This window comes from Enoplosus armatus, chromosome 2 (assembly GCF_043641665.1).
Source record: "Enoplosus armatus isolate fEnoArm2 chromosome 2, fEnoArm2.hap1, whole genome shotgun sequence".
NCBI classification, from domain to species: domain Eukaryota; kingdom Metazoa; phylum Chordata; class Actinopteri; order Centrarchiformes; family Enoplosidae; genus Enoplosus; species Enoplosus armatus.
Window position 1 is genome coordinate 11930875 of NC_092181.1, and position 27419 is coordinate 11958293.

The 27419-nt window shown below is 43.6% G+C and overlaps 1 protein-coding gene across 1 annotated transcript; it reads right to left on the minus strand.

Annotated features, from left to right (window-relative positions):
* Positions 1 to 859: 859 nt before the first annotated feature.
* prr36a (proline rich 36a) lies at positions 860 to 27395 on the minus strand. Its single transcript, XM_070925398.1, has 5 exons — positions 27166 to 27395; positions 12402 to 13068; positions 12107 to 12200; positions 4494 to 4672; positions 860 to 4282 (listed from the first exon to the last, which is right to left on the minus strand). Exons 2-5 carry the CDS (start codon positions 12958 to 12960, stop codon positions 1599 to 1601), a joined length of 3516 nt encoding a protein of 1171 aa, XP_070781499.1. The 5' UTR covers positions 12961 to 13068; positions 27166 to 27395; the 3' UTR covers positions 860 to 1598.
* Between the last annotated feature and the right edge of the window lie 24 nt (positions 27396 to 27419).

Sequence of the window (27419 nt, forward strand, 5' to 3'; positions counted from 1 at the left end):
GCTTATTGTGAGCTTAAACAGTCATCACCCGTGAATGGAGCTTTATAGTTAGTCAACCAGTGATCCATGCAAAAGCTCTCCATGCATTTATAGACATCAAGCATTACAAGAAAACTAAAATAATAGCTTGGCTTTAGAAGGAATCAATTAAAGGCTGGACATTACTCCAACAAACAAGTACATGAAGTCCTAGAGCCAAGCTATCTGGCTGACCCTGAACAAACCAACCCAAAAGTAATGCAATGAAAGTCAAGTCATTGTGCAACAGTGACATGCATAAGCATAAGTTAACATTAATACAGTGCTGTAGAACAGTGCAGCAAGAACGCTTAAAAAAAAAAAAAAAAAGGCAGTAGAAAAGAGCTAAAACAGCAACACACACCCACAGTGGACTGGAGGGAAATTAGAGCAGCAGGAGAATGAGCAGGTTTGGGTCCCTGAGGCTGGAGGATGAGATGTCAAACTTCTTGAGATGCCGAAGTTCGATCCGTGGACGAGGAAGTCTGGTGGCGTGCATGGTCAACTCATGGCAGATTTATTCCAGTTATGTGGTGTTTTCTTTCGTGTCCAGTTTTCAAAGGAAAGGCCACAACTTATGTATGACTGTCTGTGGAGTGTGTATGGCAAGAGTAAAGCAATGATAGGCTGTAGGCTACATGGCTGACTAAGGGGAAGTGTCAGCAATATAATGAGATGTATAGAGCCACTGGTGTAAAAAAACAAAACAGAACTGGACCTTGAAATGAACGCCAGTTGTGTTGGATGATTTGTCTTGCACACAGATCCATACACCAGAAGTATGCCTTACACTCCACTCCCAAGTGCCCATTTCAATAAAACTGTACAGTGAGAGGGTACATCATGGTAAAAATCTAATCTTTATTTAAAGTTTTAAGGTTCATTACTCCAAAAAGATGGATAAACACAAGAAAAAGCTGGGGTACAATTTAAAGTGCGAGAAGAGGATGATGAGGAGTGATTGGGGGATAGGGAAGATTGCCTGTATCGTATTTAGGAGAGCGAAATCAAAAACAGGAAAATACAATCAAAACTCATTGTCAGTTATTCATTTTTGTTCAGTAAAAAGTATTAGGATAAATACACATGAAAACATGTTAAACAGTTCATTCCACGTTTTTTCTTTTGTTATGCTTCATTTTCTTGTTTTCCCTCTTTAAGAGCTGTAAACAGACAAGTCAAATCCATGCCAGTTCAGGGCAACCACAGAATTCTGTGTTAAATAAAACAGAAACCAAAACCCAGACACGCTCACACATTAGCAGTAAATAGTAGTAGCTATTGCACATACAGGAATTTAAGCCATATACTCATCATGGAAATGTTATAATCAGAGGGAAGTGCCACTGCTGTCCTCTTTTTTTTTTTTTCTTTCTCTCTTTTCTTTATTTCGTCCCTTTTTTGCTCTCTGTTTTTGTTGTTTTTTTTTTGTTAAGTTTAACTTTGGTTACATCCACCCCCAGAGACTTCAGGACAAACACTGACGACAGGAACTACAACAGTGAGATATTGTGGGGAGGCTGGAACAGGGCCAGAGGGAGTTATGGGGTAATTACTTGGGCTGTTAGGGAGATGATGAACTATACATTACCTGCAAAAGAGTTCTCAGTCTTTTCACAGATAGCAGAATAGTAGGGAGGCTGGATGTCATCTGGGTTTTCCTCTGGTTGCTGCAAAGTGGTCAGAGTTGACAAAGTATCCAGGGCTTCCTCGGGCCCCGGCACTTCCTCCCTGATGTGCTCAGCAGACTCTGCTTCCTGCTTCCCGCATTCGATGTACTGCTGCTCTGCAAGGCATGGCTGGGTGTGAGGCTGCGGGATCAGACAGGGCTCCTTGGCCTCCTCAGGCAGCTCCTCCAGGGAGAAGATGCCAGGGCTCTTGATGCAGCTCTCCCCTGTGGACTGGGCGTTGGAGTTTGAAGCTGTGGTCATGGTGTCAAAGCCGTAAGACGCCAATGATGTAGCCGAAGGTGGGGTGGTGTCTTCACCTGCACCGCTCTCGTCCTCTCCCTCTTCCACAGTGGACAGGCAGCGCTGGGCTGGAGGCTGGCTGTCAAAAGTTATGTTACTGATGGCTGGACTCTCCAAGGAGTCATCCAACTGAGCTTCTCCCTCCGTGTCGCTAGCCTCATCTTCTGTTACCGAGGATGAAGAGGGATTGGAAGTGGGGGCAGTTGCGGGGCCTCCCAGGACTTCATCTGCAGGCAGGGTCTCTGCCTCTGCCTCTGCCTCCTCCTCTCCCTCCCTGTCTCCTCTCTCCAAGTGGATGCCCAGATCCTGGTAGTCCAGGTCAGGCTGTGGGGACAGCACTGTGGCTTGTGCATCTTGAGGCTGTAGCTTCCCGTCTCGGTTGTAGTCACCGAGTTCCTCAGGTGTGCTGGTCTCACTGCTCAGGGTGCTTGACAGAGACATTCCTGGGGCAGAGAGGGGAGCTGGGGCCAGGGTCTGCATTGGGGCTGGGCTGGACGGATCCATGTACATTTGGGCCTCTAGATTTTGAAGCTCATCCTTGACAGATGAATGGTGGGGAGCATCTTGGTTTTCAGGAACAAGAGGAGCAGAGCCTAGTTCTAGCCAGGCTTGGGCTTGGGTCTGAGTTGGGGTCTCAGAGTCTGCTTGCCAGGGGTCTGCCAAAGGGCTTGCTGCATTCGCCCCAGCCACCTGTACGGACTCAGAGACATGCTCAAGAACCTGTTGTGGCTGAAGAAGTTCTGCCCAGGGATCAGCGAAAGGGTTTGGTTGGTCCCACTGAGCAGCAGGGGCAGAAGGCAGCATGGGAGGGGGCGGTGGCGGCTGGGCCACTCTGTTCAAGTTGTCCAGCCTTTCATCCTCAGCAAAGTCATCTTCATCTGCATTGCCATAGCTTTCCAGCCCACTCTCTGTCACACCCTCACTAGCCATCTCTACATCTTCATCCTCCTCCTCATCATCCACATCATTGTCATGCCTGGGTCTCTGCGGTTCATCTGCCCGCTCCGAGCCCACATCCATGTCACATACCCGATCATCGTCATCGTCATCTTCGTCCTCATCAAAGTCATTAACTGGTATGTCAGGAACCTTCTCAAAGTCCGGGGAACCTGCTGAGGCTCCTTCCATGTCGATGGCTCCTTTCAGACTGCCGTCTCCCAGATCGTCCATGCTCTCTGTGCCCTCCAGGACACCCGGGGCACTCAACTCAGACGCACCCTGCTGGCTGCCGCTTACCTCCTCAGAGTCCAGCTCAGAGAGCAAGGCGCCACCAGCCCTCCAAGCAGATCCTCCTACTGGTCCAGCCGACCCAGGACGAGACTCCTCTGTGGGTTGCGTGGTTCCGCTCATTTCAGACACAGAAACCACCTGGCTTCCCTCCCTCTCCTCTTCATCCTCCTCCTCATTTAGATTGGTGGAAGACACTATTGGAGGGATGGCATTTGCTGCTGCTGCTGCTGCTGCTGGGAGGGCTTTAGATGTGGAGGGTGTTTGGTCTGTCAACAGGTAAACAGGCTCCTCAGACAGGTCTGGAGGGGAGGCCACTGGCGGTGTAGGCTCCGCTGGGGCAGGTGTCTGCTCCTGCATTGTTAGTAAGGGAGCACTGCTTTCTAGCTGCTCCTGTGGTGGAGATGTTTGTGGTAAGGTTGTCCTGATGGGGCTTTGTAGAGGAGAAGAGGCAGCTGCCTGGCTTTGAGCAGTCTCTTGAGGTACCACCTCTGATGTGGTATCCTGGGCCAAGACTGGGGGAGGGACCTCCTCTGGTGCAGAGGCAGCAAGGGATGATCCTTGTGATAAGGACACAATAGCTTCCGTTTGTGTTTCTGCTAGCACAGTTGCTGCTGTGGCAGCTGCTACCGCTACTATCGCTGCACCAGCAGCTGCCTGTGTTTCTACAGCACGTTTGTTAGTATTTGTAACCCCCATCTTCTTGTCAGCAGTGAAAGGTGAGACAGCCTGAGTGGGTTTGGTTCCACGTTTTGTCTGCAAGGTGCTGCCATTTGCAGGTTTGTTGGCTGGAGAGGCAGGTGGGGTTCGGCCAAGAGGCGGTTTGTTAAGGGCAGGGAACCAAACAGCAGCCACAGGTTTCTTTGTGGGCGTAGATTTCGCAGGCTGTTGAGTTTTGGCCTGTGACACCTTGGGGTCGGCTGCCTTCGCTGTTGCGGACCATTTGGAGGCCGGGTTTTGCTTTACGGGGGCTGTGGGTTTAGAGGATTCAGGTTTTTTGGTAGCAGTGGATGTTGTTGCTGTTGTAGGTTTCTTAGCCAATGCAGCAGAAGGTGGGCGACTGACATCTGGTGCAAAGAGACAAACCACAAACATCAATTCACCCAATTAAAAATGACACACTGACTATTGTGTCCAGTCCACAGAATCATAGGGTAGCTAAAATCAGGGATTAACTGTTAAACATAAACATATTTTGAAACATTCACATAAGATTTAACTGGGGCTAAAGTCAACCACTTCATGCGACTTTATTACAGACAAGGTATAACTTCTAACCTTTCTTAGCAGCAACAGTTTTGGGAGGCTGTGCTGCTGTGGTCCTGCCAGTAGAGGATGCTGTGGTCACTCTTGAAGCAGCGGTTTTGGCAGTTGCAGTGGTGGAGGGCTTGGTTGTAGCTGTGGTGGGCCTGGATGTGGTGGATGCAGGTCGAGATGTGGAAGGACCTGTAGCCGGCCTGGAGACAGAAAGACATGTTCAGCTGGCATACAAACACTGAAGAAAAAAATGTAATAACAAAAATAAGTTGTAGCTTAATTTTCAGGGTCCATTCACCATGTTGGCAAAACATGAAATCTGAAACTCTGCCTCTACATGCATTTACAGGCATAAATAAATTACCTTTCCTAACGTAAACCACAAAAGCAATTTCAACAATGGGAACCCATTAACACAGCAGCATCCATCTATTACCACACTGTAATGCCTCCTTCATTTGCCAGGCGACGACGGGGTGTAATGAGAAGGAAGAGGACAGGGAAAAAATAAAAATATGGACGGAGAATGGAAAGCTTGAAGAGGGAAAGAATGACAAAGAAAATAGGTAATGCAGAGGTAGAGGAGATGAGAACTGAGGCAACCAACAGTGAAAGGAACAGAGAGGGAACAAAGAGCTGAGGGTACCGAAGGAAAAAAAAATGAATGGTGAGGAGAATGAAAAGACAACAGAAAAAAGATTGAAGGTGACCAAAGAGCGAAGGGAAGGAAATTGAGGACAGTGAAAGAATATGGTTACAACGAGGAGGAAAGGGAGAGGATAGCTAAGAACACATACAGCAGATAGAAGGAGAGAAGAAGAAAAAAAAGTCTTAAAATCAATTTTGTATTAAGCTCCTGGTCGACTGCTCAGTCTGGAGTTCTTATGTGACACTGCACTAATCCAATCAATCAGTCCAACTGCAGCTACAACAAGCAAAAACTCCTTTCCCTGCCCTCCACTCTTCTTCCATTAGGCTCCCCTCCTAGACAAGCAAAATGATCCAACATGTGCTCTGCCCTCAGAACTGTGGACTACAGCCTACAACAGCTACAGTAAACTTCACATTATGTTGGCTCAAAAAAAAAAAAAAACCCACTACACTCCTGACACTCAACCCACAAGGCTTATAAAACAGCCACACCTGACTGAAGACCTGATGGTACTGCCAAATTTGAGACCTGACCCAGACAGACTCTCTATTTTTGTTTTATTTCATTTATTACCGACTGTTCACCAGGCTAACGCAAGCACTGGCTACACTCCCTCTCTTTCCCGCTCCCTATTATTAGGTATTGCGAATGCAAAATCTATTTGTTACACATGACAGGTATCGGCTCAGTTGACTGGCGCAGTCAGGGAGAGAAAGAGAAAATTATTAGAAAATCACATTTGAAAATAACCAAGAAGAACCCACCCAAACCCAAAGCTTTATGCAATGAAAAGGACCGAAGGAAAAACTTGACACTTTTGCCGCAACAGGTTTGAGTTGTTGAGCTGGTTAGAGTAAATAAAACAATGACATTTGACTTAAAATCTATTGTTTTCTGATTGAGTGTTTGGATCTGTGGCCACATATTTTTGCTTTTGCTTTACTAAACATGCCTTGATTCTTCCAGCAGTCTTTTATTTTCTCTATCATCTGCCCATATGAGAAACTTGGAAAGATGTAGTCTGCACTGGAAGAACACTGGAGGTTGCCAACTATTAAAATTAATAACCGATTTTTTCGTAGCATTAAGCAATGTAGCACATGTAATATAGTTGTAGGGGTCTTATGTTACAGAGGAAAGACTTGTTTGTGATATTATTCAATGTATTTCGGGGTCTTACTGAGAGCCACATGAAGGTCCTAAAACTGTCCTGCTCTCAGCAGCTCAAGTGAAGCAAACAATTATCAAGTATTTCCGCATGCCAACACCCTGTTGTAGAATTACATTTGTTAATCAGTGAAAGCTACTTGTATTGAGGACTGAAATGTACAGTGACAGCCATGCATCAGATGTACATGTGCAGTGATACGAGGAGCAGTAACCCACATAGAAATCTGAATGTTGCCCATGCTGTACTATACTGGGCTCTGTGAAATCTACACATAATACATTTGCCTTATCAGGCTCCAAGAATTTGGTGTAGTGTTTGCTGCAATGCTCTGCATCATTGACTAACCTACACACAACGTCTGTTGGTTAAATGAGCGTGTCGTCAGCTGCAGACAGCACTAGCACTCATTTCTACACTTGAAACCTGGTGTGGGAAAACAATGCAAAACCTCTGCACTGTAAATAATTTGACATCTGCTTCTAATAAAACACATTCACTTTAACAACAACAAGAGCTGCATAATCAAATGTAAGTGCCTTAAGGAACTTTGTGACCCCAACACCAATTACAACAATCTCCATTATGTCTTCTTTTAGACTTGGTCTGCTGATATGGTAGATGATGTAGACATGAACTGACAAAGACACACTGACTTTTGATGGCTTCCAGTGGAGTAGCATGCCTGCACACAGATGCCGCTCCCACATTACAATAACCATTACAATGACCATTTGTTTCCCTGAGATCAGACAACCGCTGCACAGACATGGACTCATGAGGATATTGTAATTGGCTGCTATCAGACAGAAGAAAGTGTGTCAGACACGGAGTACAGGGAACAGCACTGGCCTGAACTTTTGAGCAGGAAAACAATGACAGAATGGGGGGGGGGGGGGGGTAGAAAAAGGTGCATTAATTGAGACTGTTTTCATATGCAAGCAACATATGAATTGACAGGACCACTCAATTACAGCAGGAATCAAGGCAGACAAGATTGAGTGAATGACTTTCTCTAAAGGGGAGAGTGAGCGAGACTGAAGGATGAAATTAGACTGAGAGACAGAAATGAAGATAAGAGTTAAGGGGAGGTCACAGACACAATATAACCCCAAACCCTCCCTCCATTGTTTTATGATGAGTCATAACTCAAAAGTTTGATCCAGAGGGACGGCACAGAGAAGAACAGAGAGACCCACTAATGCCTGTACTCCACTGCCTGTGGGTGGTGGCTCTGCTGTTGGTGTATTATTATTACTACATTATATTTCTTGCCAACATAGGGTTGAAATCAATACAAATCACAGTCCAAAAGGGAGGATGAGAGGCACTACACGGCCATCTACGGGATTTTAATGACCAAGCACGAGGTTTCTTAAGGGCAAAGGTCAGCACACGGTCAAGTCACTGATACACTTTATGGCTTGCTTTACAGTCAATATTCACAAATGTTTACGACAGCTGCAAACAACAAGGCCATGGTATTAAATGATAAATAATGATAAATGATCTCACTTATATAGCGCTTTTCAACCTTCACAGTTCCCAAAGCGCTTTACAGCTAAGTCTCATTCACCCATTCACTCACACATTCACACACCAATGGCGACCGAGCTGCCATGCAAGGTGCTGGTCTCCATCGGGAGCAACTTAGGGTTCAGTGTCTTGCTCAAGGACACTTCGACATGACGGGGGCAGCCGGGGATCGAACCCCCAACCCGCTCTAACCAGCTTCACCTCCCGTGCGACAGTGCTAACCACTGCGCCACCATGCCGCCCATAACTATATATTAACTACATATTAACATACTGAGTAACTGAGTAACATCTGTTTGGCCAAAAATCAAAGCGTAAATATGAGCCGGGAGTGGCGTGGGGGGTGTTGAAGCCACACCTACTCCATCCATTCATCCATGACTCCCTCTTCTTGTTCCTTCCTAAAAAAACAGCTGGGAGGCTGGACTCCCTTAGCATACCCGCTCCTGTAGATTAAATTATTCTGTTTTAATCAAGCCCAAGGGAAAGGAGAGGGCTCGGCCTGGAGGTGCACTTTATCCCTGATGCAGTAAGCTCATCCTACAAATAAAATGCAGTTACACATTCTTCTGTCCTCGTCCTCGCCCCCCCCATCACTTCAAGGGCCCCCTCCAAGACAACAAATGGAAATTGAGCACCCTAACAATACCCTGTTTGGCTTGTAGGCTTTCCAAAACCAGCTGCTTTACCTCTTCCTCGGAGACGCACACATTCTTTGGGTTTGTGTGGGCCTACAGTTATCTCCTTGACAATGGGAAGTGGAGGCCTGAATCAGGTCAGTGGAGAGTTTAGATGAAGTGTTGCAGCCTAGCAATAGCAGACAGTGTTGGCTCTTAGGCCCTAGGCACCCACTGTCAGCTGTGATAGATGCCATGGGCCTTTTCTGTTAGGACAGTAATCCTGCTCCCTGCCAAGAGTGTCGGGAAGAAATGACAGTTTTATCTCCAATGGGACGACACAGAAGTAATCGGGAGACGAAGCAGAGAGAGAGAAATGAATGAGAAGAAATTGTTGAGCAATGCCAAGCCATTCATCGAAATGCCAATGCAATGGTTTTGGGTGTTATTTTGATAAATTCTCCATTACAGCCCATTTAGTTTTTGAATAATGAGGGAATATTCTGTAGTTGAGACCAAAAATAAAATAAAAAACCATCCACCAGCAATTCTGTCCATTCCCAATGGTGACCCTTTGAATATTAATCATCTTACACAGATGGTTCAGCACTGTGAAGGCATAATCTCTGTCCTTCTCATGTTACACAACTACACTAAATGATGAATGAATTAGAAATACAGATGGAAGTTGGGCTGTAAGGAGGGCTTGAGGAGATCCTGGCCAAAAGCCCAGCGCTGTACATGCACAGACGGCAGAAAAAAGGGATGAGAGGGAAGAGAAGGGAGATTGAGAGAGGGGGGGGAGGGGGGGGACAAAGACTGATTGCTAAGTCAGTGCAAGGACACCATAACCCATCATTGGAAGGGAGCAGAGCAAAGCAGGTGCCAGATTTGAAAACATGTGGCTTCTTACTCCAGTTATCAAGGGTTCTCATCGACTACTAGGACAGAGGCATCCTCCTGTCATTCAGATTGTGCGTTCACACATGCATGTGTGTCTTAGTTACATATTGTAACTAAGAAACACAGAAATAAAACACACAGCTCAAACAGCCCTGCCACATTATACTGTGTGTGCAGCACAGATCCAGCATTTTCCTGCCTTTCTATCAAATCTTATTTCCACCTTCGCCAAGCACAAATCCTATTTCCAGGAGCTCATAGTTGAACACGAATCCCCAAATCTTATTTGCCCTTCACAAATGAAGCTCTGGTAAAAAGTAAAAATCGTTTTTTTAAAAACCGAGATGTTTTCATGCCTCCCTTTGGGCCAATTAACATTAATACTTAATGAGAGGGGCTGGTCTTTACTTTGGCCACAGGCAGTGTGTGCTACTACACTCAGCAGCATGTTGCCCTTACAGTAGGCCTTATTGTCTATGCCGTTTACCTCATTTGGACTACATGAAAGACATTTACCTGCAGGTACTTGACTTGAAAAATATTAATGTGTGTTTGGTTATCTCAGCAATATGAGAAACAATATGTCAGGGCTGGAATTACAAGGAGGAGGCTATGCCACCATTGTGATGCAGATAAATAATCTCATTAGGTAGTTTTCCAAATCCTTTAACACCATTTAATTCTGTTGCATGTCTTGTTATAGATTGTTAGTGCTATCATTCAGTATCATGACTAATGCAAGCCACCGCTTGAGCTGAGGGAAGGTCTGTTTGTGTTTCTGTCCTACTCTGCCAGAGAGCCAGCACGAACACCAATAATGACTGAAAAGCACACCACTTCTACACAAAGGATTTGACACGCTACTGACTTTGCCATCACGCGCAGGTGGCACGAAATGCAACACGCACTGTCTGTCACAAGGGCAGACACCTGCTGCTGTTTTCTGTTGTCCCCTCTGTGTCTCAAGCAGAGAGGCGGCTGCCTGGGGAACAAGCCAGGGAACGGTCACATAACGATGATGTGCTACTGTAATCAGACTCCTAACACTTGAAATGCCTCATCTGATTAATTCAGGAGGACGAGCTTCTCCATGTACACACCCTTTCTCACACACACAGACAAACACACACACGCACAGAAGGGAACATCAAGAGCAACCACTCCTCGCTTGACCCCATATGTAGTATGTAATAAATACAACATAAAACTGATTGTGGTCACTCTTGAAAAATCCGTCATAGAAAACAATCAAAATCCGTAATCTATCAAGCAAAAACTACAACCATTCTCTGGTTCCAGCTTCTCCAATGAGCAGTTTTGCTGCTTTTCTCTGTCTTATATAACTGTAAACTAGGAATGTTTTGTCCGACCAGTAGTCCAAAAAGATACGCCTTCACCTTGGACCCTAGGAGCTTGGGATGGGCATTTTAACCTTTTTTTTTATTTTATAGACTGAACAATAAGTCGTTTCATAGAATAGGGGGGAAAAACGTAACAGAAATGACTGTTAGTTTTGGCCCAAGCATTGTCTTCTGTGTAAAATAGGAAACAACTATATATACACAATAGAAAGAGTTAACTGTTTTAAACAAACAGGCGTTTATTCTATTTCGTATAGCAAAGAAAGACTGCCCCTGTGCTGCTTCAGAAAACAGAATGACGCAGCACATTATGTCTTTATTCAATAAGATCATTAAGTGGGAAGACAAGTGGACAGAGAATCTAATCAGGCCTCTCAGTACAGAACTCTACATCCGGTGGAAAGATGTTGGATTGGTTTATTATGGATATGACAGTCGACAAACTCTAGAGACAGATCACTTCATTTACACAAATGCTTATTGCTCTAATCAACTTAATTGTACAAACATTTGAAGAAAAGTGTTTTGTACTGTATTGTTTTGCTACCAGCTGATTAATTTGATAATAATCTGTTACCAAACTATTCAGCTGGTAGCAAAGCCTGTATTTCACCTGGATATCTTGAAATCTCTTTCAAGTAAAAATAGTCTTCACTAACAAAAGCTTTCTTGTGAAATGGTAGTAAATGACCGGGTCAGCTGTGAAATTCTAGCCAAAGTGATAATTTGAGGGGAGCACTTTGAGCAAGTTTAGTCCAACTAGAGCACTCTCTATCCAAACCACCAGCTCAGTATGAGAGGGATTACGCTCCGAGTCAATAGCTCTCTGCCCTGGGGAGGTGGGGCTGGTTTCTGCCAGGGGGTCTGTTTGGGACAAAGCGGTAGTTCTTCAGTATCGATGCCTCTGTTAAGGCCCTCTGTCTCAGGTTATTTCTGCTAACATGACTCACACTTTTGAAGCGAAATCTGACTCAATAACGGCCCAAAGACCACAATGGACATAGTTCTCCACTGCTCTCTTTCAGGGCATCAAGATAAACAAAGTCATCCTCTCATCCAGTTGGAAAGGGGGGTTAAAAAAAAAGGGGGGAGAGAGAGAGAGAGAGAGAGAGAGAGAGAGAGAGAGAGAGAGAGAGAGAGAGAGAGAGAGAGAGAGAGAGAGAGAGAGAGAGAGAGAGAGAGAGAGAGAGAGAGAGAGAGGAGAGAGAGAGAGAGAGAGAGAGAGAGAGAGAGAGAGAGAGAGAGAGAGAGAGAGAGAGAGAGAGAGAGAGAGAGAGAGAGATTTCTCTCCCAACCACATAACTTTACAAAATGTCTGTTTGAGTGCTCCATGGACACAGCATCATTGACTGTTTATATTACTTTATCAACCCGCTGTTCATGAGAAGCATGCTTACCTGGTGGTCTTTGAAACGGCAGCAACGCCAGCTTTTGTTGTGGTCGAAGTGCTGGGTTTTGGGGCGGTGGACGCCGCTGGTCTGCTGGCAGTAGCTGTAAAAATAAATAAATAAATAAAAATAAAATGGAAGAACATGAGACTGCATTGAAAAGAAGATGTTCTGGCATATTTTGTCAAAGGCAGCAGAAAAGCTGCATGGAATATTTTCAGACACAACATGAAATGGGTGACATAAGTATTATCATTTCATAATATCATTTCAATTCGGTTTTATGTATCGCATTCAGATGTACCTGTGGTTTTGGGTCTAACAGTCTCAGCCACTGGTCTCTTCTTAGCAATGCCATTCACGGTTGTTGGTTTAGTACCATTTGTTACAGAGGTGGTGGTCCTGGCTGCTCCAATGGGCTTCTTGTCAGGCACTCTATTTTGGTTCTTGACCGTGGAGGAAACTGCTGCTACACCCATTGGCCTTTTAGGTACAGCCCCCGCTGCTGATGCTTTTGCTGTAGTTGTTGCTGCCGTTTTCTTGACCGAAACATTGTTAGAGGATTTCACATCATTCACCGTGCGGTGAGAGGCAGTACCTGGCCGTGAGTTGGATCCGGAGGCCCCTGCAAATTTGGCTGCGGGCTGTGTTTTAGTTGCAACAGCTTTTGGTTTGACTTTGGGGTCTGCTGCCACTGGCTTTCCATTGGCCTTCAGAGCAGCCTCGGATGCTGCATCATTTGCAGCTTCCTCTGGTTGAGATGGGGCTTGCTCGGATATGTTGTCCTGCGACGACGAGGGCTCTGCTACTGCTGCAGCTTCAGTGGGCTCCGTGGTTTCCATGGTAACCCCATCCGGTTTCATTCCCTCCTCCTAAAACAAAAAAGACGTGGACGCTGATGTTGCTGCTGTTGCTTTCAAGGTCCAGGGGCTCACACTCGTCTTGGCCAGTTCCTCTCACACTTTAATATCCTGCAGAAGAAAAATACAACAATATCACAAGGATGTTGATGATTTTCTTTTACTGCACACCTCCTCCTAAAGGCAGAGTTGAACCATACTGCACTACTCATAAAGTCATATGACAAACATGTCATTTTCAGCCAAAAGGAAATGCCATCTATGGTAAGGGGCCTCCAAGGAATTTGGGGGAGACTGAAAGAGAGGAAGTGAACAGTGGGAGATGCCAATAAATCTCTAGATCTTTCTCTAAACCAGACACTCTCCTCTACAGTGACACTATCCAACAGAACTACCATGATAATAAGGCCTCATAATGCCTCCCTGCAGCACCAAAATAGACTTAAGGAATTACTATTAAAATACCACAATAAAAGGAACTGTGGATTGTTTTAACTGCACATTTTATGTGGCACAAATATAAAAAAACTGATGACTTAATGGCTCCTAATGGCTTCCAGCATCTTGAAATTGAAAGGGAAAAATCTGTGGTTTGGAGCGCTGAGAGCCAAGAGAGGTCTCACAATCTCCTGACATGACACACAGCCCACAGAAGGCGAGGGAAAACCAGCCCCAAATGGCCCATTTGTTGGCCATTGTCTTCCTCTCTGTTGAGCAGATGCAGATGGTAATCGTCGTGTCATTCTGTGATCGCTTAAGAGAGATTTGTGTGCTGGGAGATTCCTTAATTGACAACACTAGTGGAAAATTTGAGATGAATGTAGAGTATAAGAGGCTGTGGAGAAGAACTGGAGAAAAGGCAGCGGAAGGGCGCAACGTATTTAGGTCTTTAACTCATTAACCTCAGTCAAGTTTTCTCTTGCTCTGGCTGGACAGAGCTCTTCTCGGATTGGTTCTGGGTTTACCCCCCTCCCCATTCCTTTGCCCCTCTGACCACAGTTGCTTCTCCCACCCCCTCCCAAGTACTCCTCTCCTTTTCCCAATAGCCACTTGTTCCCCTCTACTCCTTGGCCACATCCTCCCCTCCTCCCACTGCTAACAGATCTGTACCAGTAAAATGCTACACAGATGGTCTAGCCAGTAGAAGCTCTGTATGACCCAGGAAACAAGCTGCGCAAGAGATGGATTGAAGAGGAAATTAAAAAAGATTGAGATGGATAGAAAAAGAGCAAAGATCTACAAGAATATGACAAAGTAATGGAACAAAACAAAAGCTTTAAAAAAGAAGAGTAAAAGATTTATAAAAAATAAAATTGAAGGAACACAAGGACTGGTAGACAAACACATGTGGACATGTTAGACATACTATAAGGGCAAGGAAGGCAGGAGTAATAATATGAACAAACCATGACAGCAATTCAGAAAGAGAGCAGACTCTGCCCTTTCTGTCCAAACTAATGAAAAGGTCATGGCCCATACACGATGCATGATATGCAAGCCATTAAGCCAGATAACTAAAAACATCTTGGAAAAGCGACAAGTTCCAATGAGCAAAATTTTCCACAGACATCAGACTACTGACTGCACTTACACAGCCTCACACTGTAGAATAATCCGCAGTGACTATAAACGTTTGACTTTAGGATGGATAAAGTATCTGTGTTCATCTCCAACTGACATTTTAAAATTAAATCTTTTGGAGAAGCAGCACTCATTGTTGCCCAAAAGGTCCGGAAACATTTGTTTCTGTGCCACACATTAACATCTGAGGTAACACGATGCTGTGGCACTTTTACTTTTGTACTCATGTTTACAAGGTAAAAAAGTTCTCTGTAAGCCTCAACGTTTTGGTATCAATGCACTGGGGGTTAGCCATCAATCAAGACAAATGCATAAATGGATCATTTGTTGCCACTTGTGGAATAACTTGTTTGGCCAGTTTAGTGCTGATAACCACTGAATACACCTCCCAGCAGACGCCACACAAAAACACTACCCTTTGGTTCAGCCATGGAAAAGTTACGAGCTGGACTCAGCAGCACGAGTGAAAACTGCTTGAAGGCAGCCACTTTCTTTCGTTCTGGTTCTCCTCTGGTCTCTGTGGTTACAAATCTCTCACAGAGAGGAAGCTTAGTAGTAAAGAGTAACCTGCCTACCAAAACAATGTTTGGAGCGTCTCTCCTTTTGGAAAATATCAAGCCTTATGTGAGGGTCAATTAGCTAATGTACAGAGCCTTTGGGACAGTGTTGTTCGAATTAAATCCATTATCACCACTCCATTTATATGAACGGGAAGGTTTTGAATCCATTAGCAAATTGGGAGCCATACGAAGAGCAAATCTGTCTCTTCACCCCACTGATGAAGTTAGACCTGGCGAGGCAGAAAAGCACCTAGAAAAGGGGTTAGTGAGGTGGCTTCTTACCAGTCATTCTAGATTTTAATCTTGATGCATGTTTGTGTAAAAAAAAATGTTTACATCAGACCAAACTTGCTCTTTGAGGAAAGGTCAATGAAAGCCACCCAGTTTATTCAGACAGGAAGAGCAGTGAGACAAGGAATTGGACATGGCATGGCATAGTTTTGCCAGTCCAGCTACTAATGCCAGGGGCTTAGCAGATAGCAGAATGAATCACATTCCTCATGTGATGACCCCCTTCTGGGCAAGTAAAGGCATCATCTCTAACCAGCTGACGCCATGTGACGCAGCACAGAGAGGAAGTGAATGGATCATTAAAATCCCATCCTCACACACATGCACGGATAAGTGATGTTTTACTAAATTACAGCGAGACTGCTCGGCAGCGCTGGTGCTTGTTTTCATATCCATTAGGACACACTTGACACCAATACTATACACAATGTTGAGACTCTTCAAGCTGTTGACACCTAGCTGGGAACATGTTGAGTCAGAGCTCCAGATTTTATGCTCAGAAAAATGACTGCACAATAATACCAGCAGCATTTTTTAAAAAGATGAGCAGCCTCATGCATTTTGATGAAATACAAAAAAACCCTGTATTGTCTGTCTGCCATTCTCAGTCCACATTTGCATAACAAATCCTAGTTCACTGAAGATTTAAAAAACATATTCAGGACGCAGCATGTCTTCTTTCTAGCCGGCTCCACATGGCTAATATCACAATTAGCTCAATGTCCCTGGTGACAATAACAATGTGTTGCAAGTATCGTGATGAAGACAAAGGCCCAAAGGCTGAAAAAACTGCAGCAATGTATGTTTAGCACAAGCAGGAGAAGAGTGTGTTTATAAATGCAGCCATCACTTTGTAAGATTTTTAGAGGGAGTCTGTCTAGACGGAGGAAGAACTCCGTGGCCTCAGTGGTATTTACATTCCACTTCGTCTAATAAAGAAATATGGCCTTGTGTGTCATTAAATCTTACTCCTGACCTCTGTCTTGAGACGGTTTAATTGCATCTGTCGTACCCCATCTCTCAGTCTCTCGCTCTGCATGTCCAGACATTAGAAGCGGTGCCTGACAAAATGGGTCACTTTTAATACTGTGTCTAATACAAGCAGAGGGGGATTTAGCTGTGTTGAGAGCATGGCAGGGGTTTGGAATGCATTGTGCAGACTGCTGGAGGTGGTGGTGGTAGGGGGGTGGGGGTGTTGATACTGATGCTGGGGCTTAATGTCATCTGTAGATTTACCCCAGACTGCTGCCACAAAGCTGCAATTACAAAACAACAGAGAGACAAAATACATTAGGAGTGTAACAGATTGATTGTGTGTCTAAACTGTGGGTAAATTAGGGACATATTTCAGCCATTTCAAGGACTAATTTCCCTTATGGACCTTTTTGTATAAAAGCTGAATCCAAAAGTTGATCGACAGAAAAATAATCTACAAGTATTATGATAATCAATTACTTTTATTCAAATTCAACCGTTAGTCAGACAAAACAAGACATTCGAATACATCACTTTAGGCTCTGAGAAATTGAGACAGTGATTTAGACCAAATGATTAATAGGTTTATCGAGAAAATAGTCAGATTAGTTGATAATGAAAATAATCTTAAATTGCAGCCTTGTTTGCAAATTAAAACTAGCCACTCCAGTTGCCTGATGTTGAGTTTCTACTTTAAGATTCCTGCCAATGCTGCATCTGCTCCGAGATGATTAATGGCAGAAAGTGCATGCCTAAAGCAGCAGCGGTATCAAGAGCACATCCAACCCATCCACATTCCAGCTCTGCAGACTTCCTCAAGACTCCTCAGGGCTACGCAGTGACAGCTGGCTGTGTGTGTGTGTGTGCTTATGTGCATGTGTGTGACCGAGTAGGGAGTGAAAGGGTCATAGGGAGTCCAATGAATGCGTGTGCACTGTGTGTCCATGCATCAAATGGAGCAGTGTGTGAATGAGCTAAGAATGTGTAGGATGTATGATGTGAAACTGCCATTTTCACAAATACAGACAAAAAAAAAGGAAGTGAAAACTGGAATTTAGTGGCCCACCACTTCCTGCATTCTTTCAATTCCACAGACACACTTTGTTCATCTCTACATTCCTACTAGAACCGCACCTTTAGACGTTTAAAAACAAACTAAAGCTGGCCTGGTGAACTTGACCGTGGGTACATGTCAGGGAGTGTTCAGCAGACTTTGTAAGTACAGTGGAGTATGACAGTGTTTACAAATGAGATATGAGGCCCCGCTGTCCATTTGTTCACTAACTTTCCTCTGGTGTGTGTGTCCATGGGAGAAGCACGTACACAGGAAGAAAACACAGGTAGTATTCAGAGGCCGAGTGTGGACACAAGTGTATGTGGAAGAGGAAGGGGGCGGTCAGTTTATGCAGCAGAATGAAGAGCAAAACAAGAAGTTTTATCGTGACTGAACTCAAGGTTAGGAAAACCCCTTCCTTTCCCAGAGGAACAGACCAGATGCAGGAAAAACTGCTAACTTCCACTCCAAACTACTAGAACTACAACTACAAAAATATTCAACATTTACAGAACCAGTCTTCAATGACCAACAATCTAAAAAGTGAGTAGGTAAACTGACTGAGAAATTGGAGGCTGTGTGTTTGTAAAGGCCTGCTGCTTCATCTGACCATACAAGGCAGTCGTGCCGTTTCTGCTGTATCACCAAGTGAGTGTTTAGTTCACACACATACAGAGTGACAGAGAGGGGGAGAGAAAGAAGAGAAATTCAATCTGCTGTTAGAGCACACACACAGTCGTCTCAAAGCATGCTGACAGGAGAGGCACAGTAAATGTGAGCCACGGGTTTGTGAATATACAGATCTATAGAGCACATTGCTGAATAGTTGCCTCCATCTCTGCAGCTCTCTCTCTCGTCTCGACACAAAAACAAAGTAGATCATAAGTCCTTTGAAGGTAATTCACAAACAAGACCAAGAAAAGGGACATTTATTAATTTCAGTGTTTCCATCTTATTCCTTTCCTGAATAAGTGTGACTTTGTGCACTGGCTTAGATCAGCCACGAAAACTACCTTGTGACTTCTCCAGTGAGGACTAATGAAGTCAGGCATGTGTTGTACAATGGAGGTACAAGCTCTTGCAAGTTAAAAGCACAGCTAAGGGCGGGGATGCATCATTAAAAGTAGAAAATGCTGAACAAGAATTCACTGTGTGCAAAAGGGATGATAATGTAGTTTTATGAAGCTATGATAACCAAAGAAGGAAACAACATTGACACGTATTAACAAAGCCAGAGATGCAGCTTGGACATAAAATTCAGTGGGAATCTCTACCAAACTTACACCTACAGTCATCTTACTGCAACGATTTCGCTGAAATGGGATTCAGATCTGCTCTCCTTGCTACAAGACCTGACAGCACTCTCTGGCCATGCCACCCTATGTTGGTTTTTATTTACATTTCTCAAACTTAGCAAACAAGAAAAAGCTTTGTCGAGGAAACTGCCACTTTAGACCTGGTTTGGCTGAATGCATTTGCAACTAGTAATGTGTCTGGCCTTCATGGCACAGACAGTGGGCAAAATAAGTCTCTGTGCTTTAGGCTGACTGTGTGTGAAATACCCATCTTCTGCCCAACAGGGTGATCTAACATCTAATTTTAAAATGATGGTGAAAGCTTGTACCATGTTAGAAACAACCAATAAACATCAAGTCAATGAAGGATGATGTAGCATGTCAGACTGTGTCCGTGCAACACAGCCATTGGATTATTGACTTTTGGCACGTGTCCTGCTGGCTGTGAAGAGCACAGATGTGTTCAAATGGAAATTCCTTGTATGTATGAAAATTCTGAGGTCGAGGTCATAGTTTATCTAGACGTAATAAGACAAAAGAGTTTATTATGGAAGATTCTTTGTTACTCATCCAAGAGGATTCATCAGTTCGGAATGGATTTTTTTGTCCTGGTTTTGAGTCCTGCCTCTGCTGTGATCTAGAAAATGATACGACATGTGCTGTGTGTTTCAGGGACAGTCTGTTTCTCTCATGTTTTACCCGACATTACTCCCCCTGTTCTACCACATAGATGAGTAAGGAGACACTAGTATTCTTTCTGCTTTAACAATGTCTCACTAAACCACTGAAACACATAATGTGTGTACACCCCATCAATCCAGTCAAGATCACACAACAGCTCTTCCCAATTCAAGCTCATGTTTCTGGTGGAGGGGCAGTAAGAGCTACAGCGGGCCCTGGATCATCAGAGCATTAATCAATCGAAAGAAAAGTAGTTTTTTGATAATCAATAAAATAGTTTCAGTAATTTATCAAGCAAAAATGTAAAACGTTTGCTGATTCCAGTTTCTTAAATGTAAGGACTTGCTGCTTTTCTTTGTTGTTTATGATTTATGTCTTTGGGTTTTGGACTGTTGGTTGGACAAAAGAAGCAATTTGAAGGTGTGACTTTGGTCTCTGGGACATTGTGATGAACATTTTTCACAATGTTGACATTTTATACACTAAAAGATTCATAGATTACTCGTGACGATTGATTGATTATGAAAATAATCGTTAGTTGCAAGCCTAGTCAAATGATATACATTGACTTTTATATTTTTAAGTAATTCACAAAAACTCAAATCGCGAAGGGCTTACTACACTTTGAATCTGCATTAAAAAGTGACCTAGCATAAGTCTTCTATGTGGTTTGACCCAATTCTCCTGCCTATGCATCCATGGTGAACCTGTGTGCTTATTTATCACCGTTAGAAACCCACACTGTCCATTAAGAGTAATGTCACAGGTGTATTATCAAAACAGATGTGAAAAAGCAGTGAAATAGCCTATCCTTTTAAGAATAACCACTAGCCAAAACACTAGACACAATATAAAAAGATATGAATGAAAAAAGAAAGCCACTGAAACACACAACTATATAACCTGCTTTCCACTGACAATCATTCAGCTTTTGTTCTGATACAACAGGAGTGATGTGTTAAGGCCATATTGTGCCAAAGAAAAGGAAGAACTCCAACATTAATCATCAGTTTCCTTTTTCTGTTGTCAACATCCTGTATAGTGGATGATGATGAACATAAAAACATCATCCAAAGCCACAGTCCTGCTTAACATGTTCCCTCCCCCATCAAACAAACTCCCTGATGGAGGGGAAGGGTTGTGGCTGGGTAGGACTACTTTTTATTCATCCAGGGGTACTTTGCAGGAAAACCATTTGTCAAATAATAAAATACATTTTATACTCCCTCATATCAATGTTTGTATTTTATAATAAACCAATTTGAGCAGCTGTGGGTGGTGTAACCACAAAAATATATTGACAAGGATAGAAAAGTATAAAAGCCATGAAAACAGATGAACCCTTAACAAAGATGCATCATCCTACAGCTTTCAGAAGAGTGAGAGAGGCTCCTCACCTCTTGCAGAAAACTATCAAGAAGATGAATGGCACTTCAGGCACCTCGTTATCTGTAGACAAAGAACCACATTAACCCTCAATGATCTTGCCGACTGAATGGCTTCTCTTCACCTGTCCAAATAACAAGACTGTGTGCAAGTGTTGACAAGCCCTACATCACCATATTTCAAGACTGCATGCGCACTGACAAATGCTTGTCCTTAACAGGCTAATCTGTTGTCTACAAATTGCATTCTATTTGTCATGAATCCCTGTGTTACTCAGGACTAAAGCTGAGCACTACCAAAGTGAAACCTAGGGAATAAATATGATCTGCTCGAGCTACTAGCCATTTGTCTTTCAGTCTTTCAGCAATAGGGACAAAACAGGCAATGCTATAAGCAGGGGGGAAAAAAAAACACTTTCATCAAGGGGGGTTGGGCTTGACATTAAGCATGCAGCTTATTCTAATCAATTCCATACGGGACACTAACATGTGCTAAGTGACTGTAAGCTACTCAATAAGGCCATTAGGAGCAGGTGGTTAAGTGTGGCTACAAGTTAAATGGACTAAGCCAGTTAGCCTTTAAGGGAGTGGCAGTCAAAACGGGATGGACTAGCGGCTACTGGCAGCAGAGTGGTCGGAAAAGGGTGCAGGGAAATGGGTTACAATCTGTTCTAAACCTGGCAGGGTTTTCAAAAAGCACGGACCAGGCCCTGCTGCCAACCAGAACAGGCTGACAGTGGAGCGAGTAAAGTCAGTAGGGTGGTATCATCAACCAGGGAGGGAGTGCATGCATTTGTGCTCATGTAATGAGATCTGGACAGAAACAACAACAACAACAACAACAACCATGATCATCTTAAGTGTTTGCGTGAATAACTGAGTACAACATTAGGGTACTATGAGGGGGAGGGCGGCTAGACAAGCCATATTGTCTGCACTGCGCACCATGTAACCCTCAGACATGATGCCTAGGGGAGTGGGGGTGGGTTTTGAGTGGATTAACTTGTGCAATGGGACAGAGGACCAGCTGGCACGGGTAACTTCACCCAAAAGTACCCAGGGATATCAAATAGGCTGCAGAGTGTAAGACAGAAGGATGGACTGAATGCAAGTTCATTAAGGACTGCTAGTCTGTCACAGGTTAATCTTTACTCTCCATTCAGAGACTTACATCTGCAGCTGTAGTCCCATACAAGTCACTGCTACATCATGCCATTATAAAGTTACACATTACGTACTGTAAATACCAAAATAAAGAGTCAGTTTCAGGTCAGGCTTGCTTTTGCTCACTCTCACTTTTAGATCGGTAATTAAACAACATTTAACTGACTTCACTAACAATTTATTATTAATCATGATACACCTAATATAAAAAGAGAACATGGGGTAGAAGCAAGCAGGAAGGCTGAAGAAGGATTGCTAGAAATGGACGGAAAATAAAGGCAGGGGGGGGTAAAATGAAACCATGGCTATAAAAAAAGATTTAGACCAGGCATACTGCAGTATAAAACTCATTACAGTTTCCCGCCAAGGACCTTTGTCCCATGTTATCTCCTTCTCTTTTTCCATATTTCCTGGTTACTTTCCACTGTCAACTAACTAATAAAAAAGTAGAGATGGGGCTGGAGACAGCAAAACTGAAACACTAACCCATGTTCACATCATGTCATCATTTTTATGTTAAAAAATGTTCAGTAACTTACATCAACAGAAAGCCCCCAAAAAAGAACCAACTTAAGCAATTCTAGCAAGCATGGTCGGCTGTAGAGATGCCCGAGCTGCCATTAGTTTTGCCATATTAAAAGCAAACCAGCAGATACCTCTCCTGTGCACCAGCCAACAACAGGCAGGCAGATAGTCAATACATTGCTGGAGAGCCCGAGGGCCAGATCATTTACTATGCCTCTGACTGGGCAGGGTCAGCTGAGGCCAGATCGACAGTGATCCCACACCTCACTTGCCTGACTCTCTGACAGCCACACCCCTGAGCTGTGTGAAACACACACACACACAAAATAAACAATTACTGGATTGACTGTCTCATGCACACAATGAGGCAGAGCAAAAGGATGATAGCAGGATATGCCCAACACAAACAAAACAAACAAACACTTGGATTCACCTCAGACAGCCTTGGATCAATAACTAAAAAGATCAAAATATATAGCATTACTTCAGTGGGGACAGCTGCTGCACATGGAAAATAGGGCCAAGTTAAGACATCATCATCCAATATCAAATGAGTGACAGCCCTTTTATCTGCAGTTCTTTCTCGTATCACCTGCAAATATAACTGCACTTTGCAATGCTGCCATATGTACCACTATAAATACATCCAGCTCTGCAAAATACATCTTCGGGATGGCATTCAAGGCTACCAAAGTGAACTAACAAACAGACTATGAAAGTGCTGAACCACTCTTTCAATAATTACAGTGCACTGAGCCCAGCCTCACAGTCCCAGACAGACTGAGAGCCTAAAAATGCAGCGCCAGCGTCCACCACTTTATCCTAATGGGCAGAAGAGCACCAGCCTCCGAACCACAGTGACGAGAGTTACAGCACCACACAGCTGGACAGCCAAGAGTAACACGGGATATACACAACAAACCTGAAGGGTGGATGATGAAATACAGTTTAACCCTGAATGTCATCCTAAAACAGATGCAGTTGGGATTGAATTTCCTTGGGTGTGGGGCTGAGATTGACATTGGTTGCAGGCTGTAAAAGCAGCTGACTCCCAAGCAGATGCAAATGCTCTGCGCTGTGCAGGGATTGTGCTTTCCATTCAGCTGTACTGATTCTTGGTGAGTTCTCAGACAAGGGACGGGCTGAAAAGTGCCAAAGTCGCTGTGGTACAGATGATAGCCTTTACAGAGTCGTGTTCAGTACCATCTCATCTCATCTCTGGTTGGTCCAACATAAAACATTTAAATGTGTCAACTAATTTTTCATTTTTTTCCCTGACATTTTATAGACGGCTTTTATAAATGATTAATCAGTTAAATCGATAATGAAAATAACTAGTAGTGATAGTTACAGCCCTGAACCAAGCATTCACAAGTAAGCTAGAACTGCAACGATTAGTCAATCAACGGAAAATTTATCTGCAACTATTTTGATAATCGTTTAGTTATTTTTCAAGTAAAAACGCGGTTCCAGGTTCTACAATGTGAAAACCATCTGCTTTTCTTTGTCTTACACTATAGTAAATTGAATATTTATTGGTCGGCAGATCAATCGATTATGAACATTTCAGGCAATTGCATGCTTGGATCTCTATTGCTTGCATACAATTAAAGAGATAGAGACAGATCAGTTCAGATAATACTGAACTGACCTTCCTTTTTAGCTTTTATTACCCTCAGAGGTGAATGATTTTAGCTTTACAATCTGTTCCATAATGGACTATAAAAATACCAAAAGACTGATGCTTGTTGATAAGGCAGAGTGTAATTGATAGTACTTTGTTTCATTCTGTGGGATCATGGTGGAAAATACATCTGAACCTTTGACCCCGACATCCATAACTATCATAACCTCACAGCTGTTGCATTGATGCACCTGAATCCACACTAAGCTGAATAAGCAGCACAAATCAGTCCTTAGATGTATTAATCCAACAGTATATCACGCCATTTAACAGGGTGAGGCTGACACTACAAACAGCAGATAACTAGTTTTTGTTCACAGGCCTGTCATCTCAGATAAAATCTACATTTTGGCAGGCTGGCTGAGGTTGCTGAAATCCAACATAGCTTTACAAGCTTGAAAAACGCCTTTCGAGTAATTGAGCAGAAAGTATTCAAGGTTTTGAAGGTATTTCAGTGAAGACAGAAAAGGCATTTCACTCACTCAGTCACAGAGCTTCAGGCTTGATGTGTGGCATCCATTTTAAACAGTCACACTACTGCAAATGTCAACCACCTGCATTTCTCTCAGACTGCCTGAAATACACAACTGCAGTCTCCCCATTAGGCGCCACAGACCTGCCTGAGTCATAAAAGTGGGCAATTTGAAGTTCAGGGGCAAGTACATACCAAGACTGAAAGAGACAATAACTTGAACTTGTAGCAACTCAGTGAACCCACAGATAAAGAAAACGTTTTGTCATTTAACAAGTACAATCTCTTCATGATTTAACAGACAATTCCATGTCACAACTTCTAACAATTGTAGATAATTTAGTTTCTATACTACTGATCATTTTATGCATGTGACACAACTGTTAAGGAGTAAAAGTATGACAACTTTCTTTGCATAATGGTTGAAGTTTCCCCTTTTTCAAACCACTTTATACAATCCCTTGAGCCTTCTGAAGGTTATAGGATGCATTTAAATTAGATAACTATTTTGAGCTCCTCTCCTGGTTTACTTTGGCCGTTAGGAAGAGGAAAGGGAAACCAAGGTGTAGACAGCAGAAGTGGCTGTTCAGTATAAAATCTGTGTCCCAATTCAGAGGCTGGATCTGGCAAAGGATGTGGGTCTTTCACAGAACCTGAAGGCCAGGCAGAACCTGTTCCCACTCCTCTGGAAATAAGACGCCGAAGCCAACTGTTCATTTGGATAGACTAAACCTTAATTTTCTGTTTCATGTTTTTTTTTTTTTTTTAAATCATGCTTATATACTTAATTACCTTTCCTTATTTTATGAGAATTGCTATTAAACATGACTTTGAACACAGCCCATACAGCATCTAAAACATGAAATACTTCCCTTATTTGGTGCAGTAACAATGCTATAGGTCATTTCTGCTTTGTATCATCTTCATCAAAGGGTACCGTTTGTGGCAAAGGGAGAGGTTTCCAATTCACAAATGTTCAGAAGAAAAGTATTTTGTAATTTTGCTGTCATTCTTATTCACTGTGGTCACGATATTTCCCAACTTTATTTATTGACATGGCTCGGCTCAATGTGACATTAGACTATTGACCAGTGCACAGTGGATTGTGGGATACTGAGGGCCGCAGACAATACACTAGTCGAGTCTAAATTCAAATTCAAGCAAAAGACGTCTGCATCTCCGCGCCCTTCGAATGGGGCAGCATCAGGGACCCTGCAATGAGCTCTTGGAGTTTAGCCAGAAAGACAGGAAAGGCATGAGGGGGGAGGGAGAGAATGACCATGTGTGTGTTGTTCACACTTGGTTTCACATCCAGGTGATGATAAACTCCTCAGCAACAACTCACACACCCTGGCAGCAGTAGCACGATGATTTTCTTTGGGAGGAGACACACTCCCCGGTGCGTGTCTACATGTCAAATACCCCTTTTGAAGCCAAGGAGTGTCACTGCTCCCACACCCTAACCCTGCCCACCACACCCAGACAGCCCAAAACACACTGATTATGTAATGCAGACTCCGAGCCAAAACAGCATCCCTCTATCACAGAGATCTGCAGACCATGCCGTCTGATAGTCTGCCTCAGAGCGCTCCTTGTCCCTCCTTTTTCTCATGTGGCTCTGCCAAGTCAAGAATGAGATCACTACATGTGCATGGATGCAAATATGAAAACAGATGATGGATATCTTGGCAAGAAACAACTGAGAAGGCTGGAAGGACTTGTGTGTGCAGGCAAGAAATCCAGGGTGCAAACAACTTCAAAATGACTTTCATATCTTAGCAATATATCAGTAATGTATGAAATGCTGCTGATACAAAGGCATCTATAAAACACATCCTCAGGTCTTTTACATATCCAGTGCATGTGCAAGAGTCCCTACAGTCTTTAAAAAAGGCATGGGACGATTTGTATTCACCCAACTATCAGTGTCTAATATTTCCAACATTATCAAACTGTTCCTCGGGTTGTTCTGGCCCCTAGGTGGTCCCAGGACCCCACTTTTGGAGTCATTGTTTTGAGAGTGTTTTTTCAAGCCTCAAGTGGAGCTTTAATAATACCATTTGTCTCAGGGAAGAAACACGTTGAATTCTCCCTTGGTTTAGCAAAAGGCCCAGTTTAGCCTCACAGAACAATAGCGGTGTACGCTGGGGCAGCGTACTGAGAGAAACACATGAGGCCAGTCAATAAATTGGACCTGATAACAACTAATACCATGCCAGCTGACTCTTGTACCACTGCACACTCCGATAAATGGCGTTTCTGAGAGTAAAACATGCAGAAAACACCGCCCAACCGTTCTGCCGTGCCATGCTAGCGTTACACTTCCATCATCACAAACAGCCACGAACTGGTCATTCCACATTACAAAGAGGGCGTCTGGCTTCAAAACAAACCCTGCTTGGTGAATTCAAAAGACACGCCAAAAAGAGGGTGAGCTTCCTTAAGCAAAATAGTCTTTTTTTTTTTTAGGTACTTTGAGGTTAAAATAATACTAAGAAACGAGAAGGTGATGTAGCGTTACTTAAATAATTTTCTTCGTACCTTTCAACCGCTGACTCTGCTATTGAAGACTCCAGGAGAAAACAAACAGTCCCTCCCTTTCGGTCCAGCACTGAGGTAAAATGCACTAAAAATGTCGACAGAGCCGTAAATTGGAACCGGACTAACAATGGTGCCGCGCAGTCAGCTGCGAGCGTCCCTCTCCGTGTCCTTCCCTCCACGTTTGAGCAGCGGCTGGCGGCGGCAGGCTGCTTCCCTTCATGAAGGATGGACCCGGGTGGTGGGGGGAGTGACAG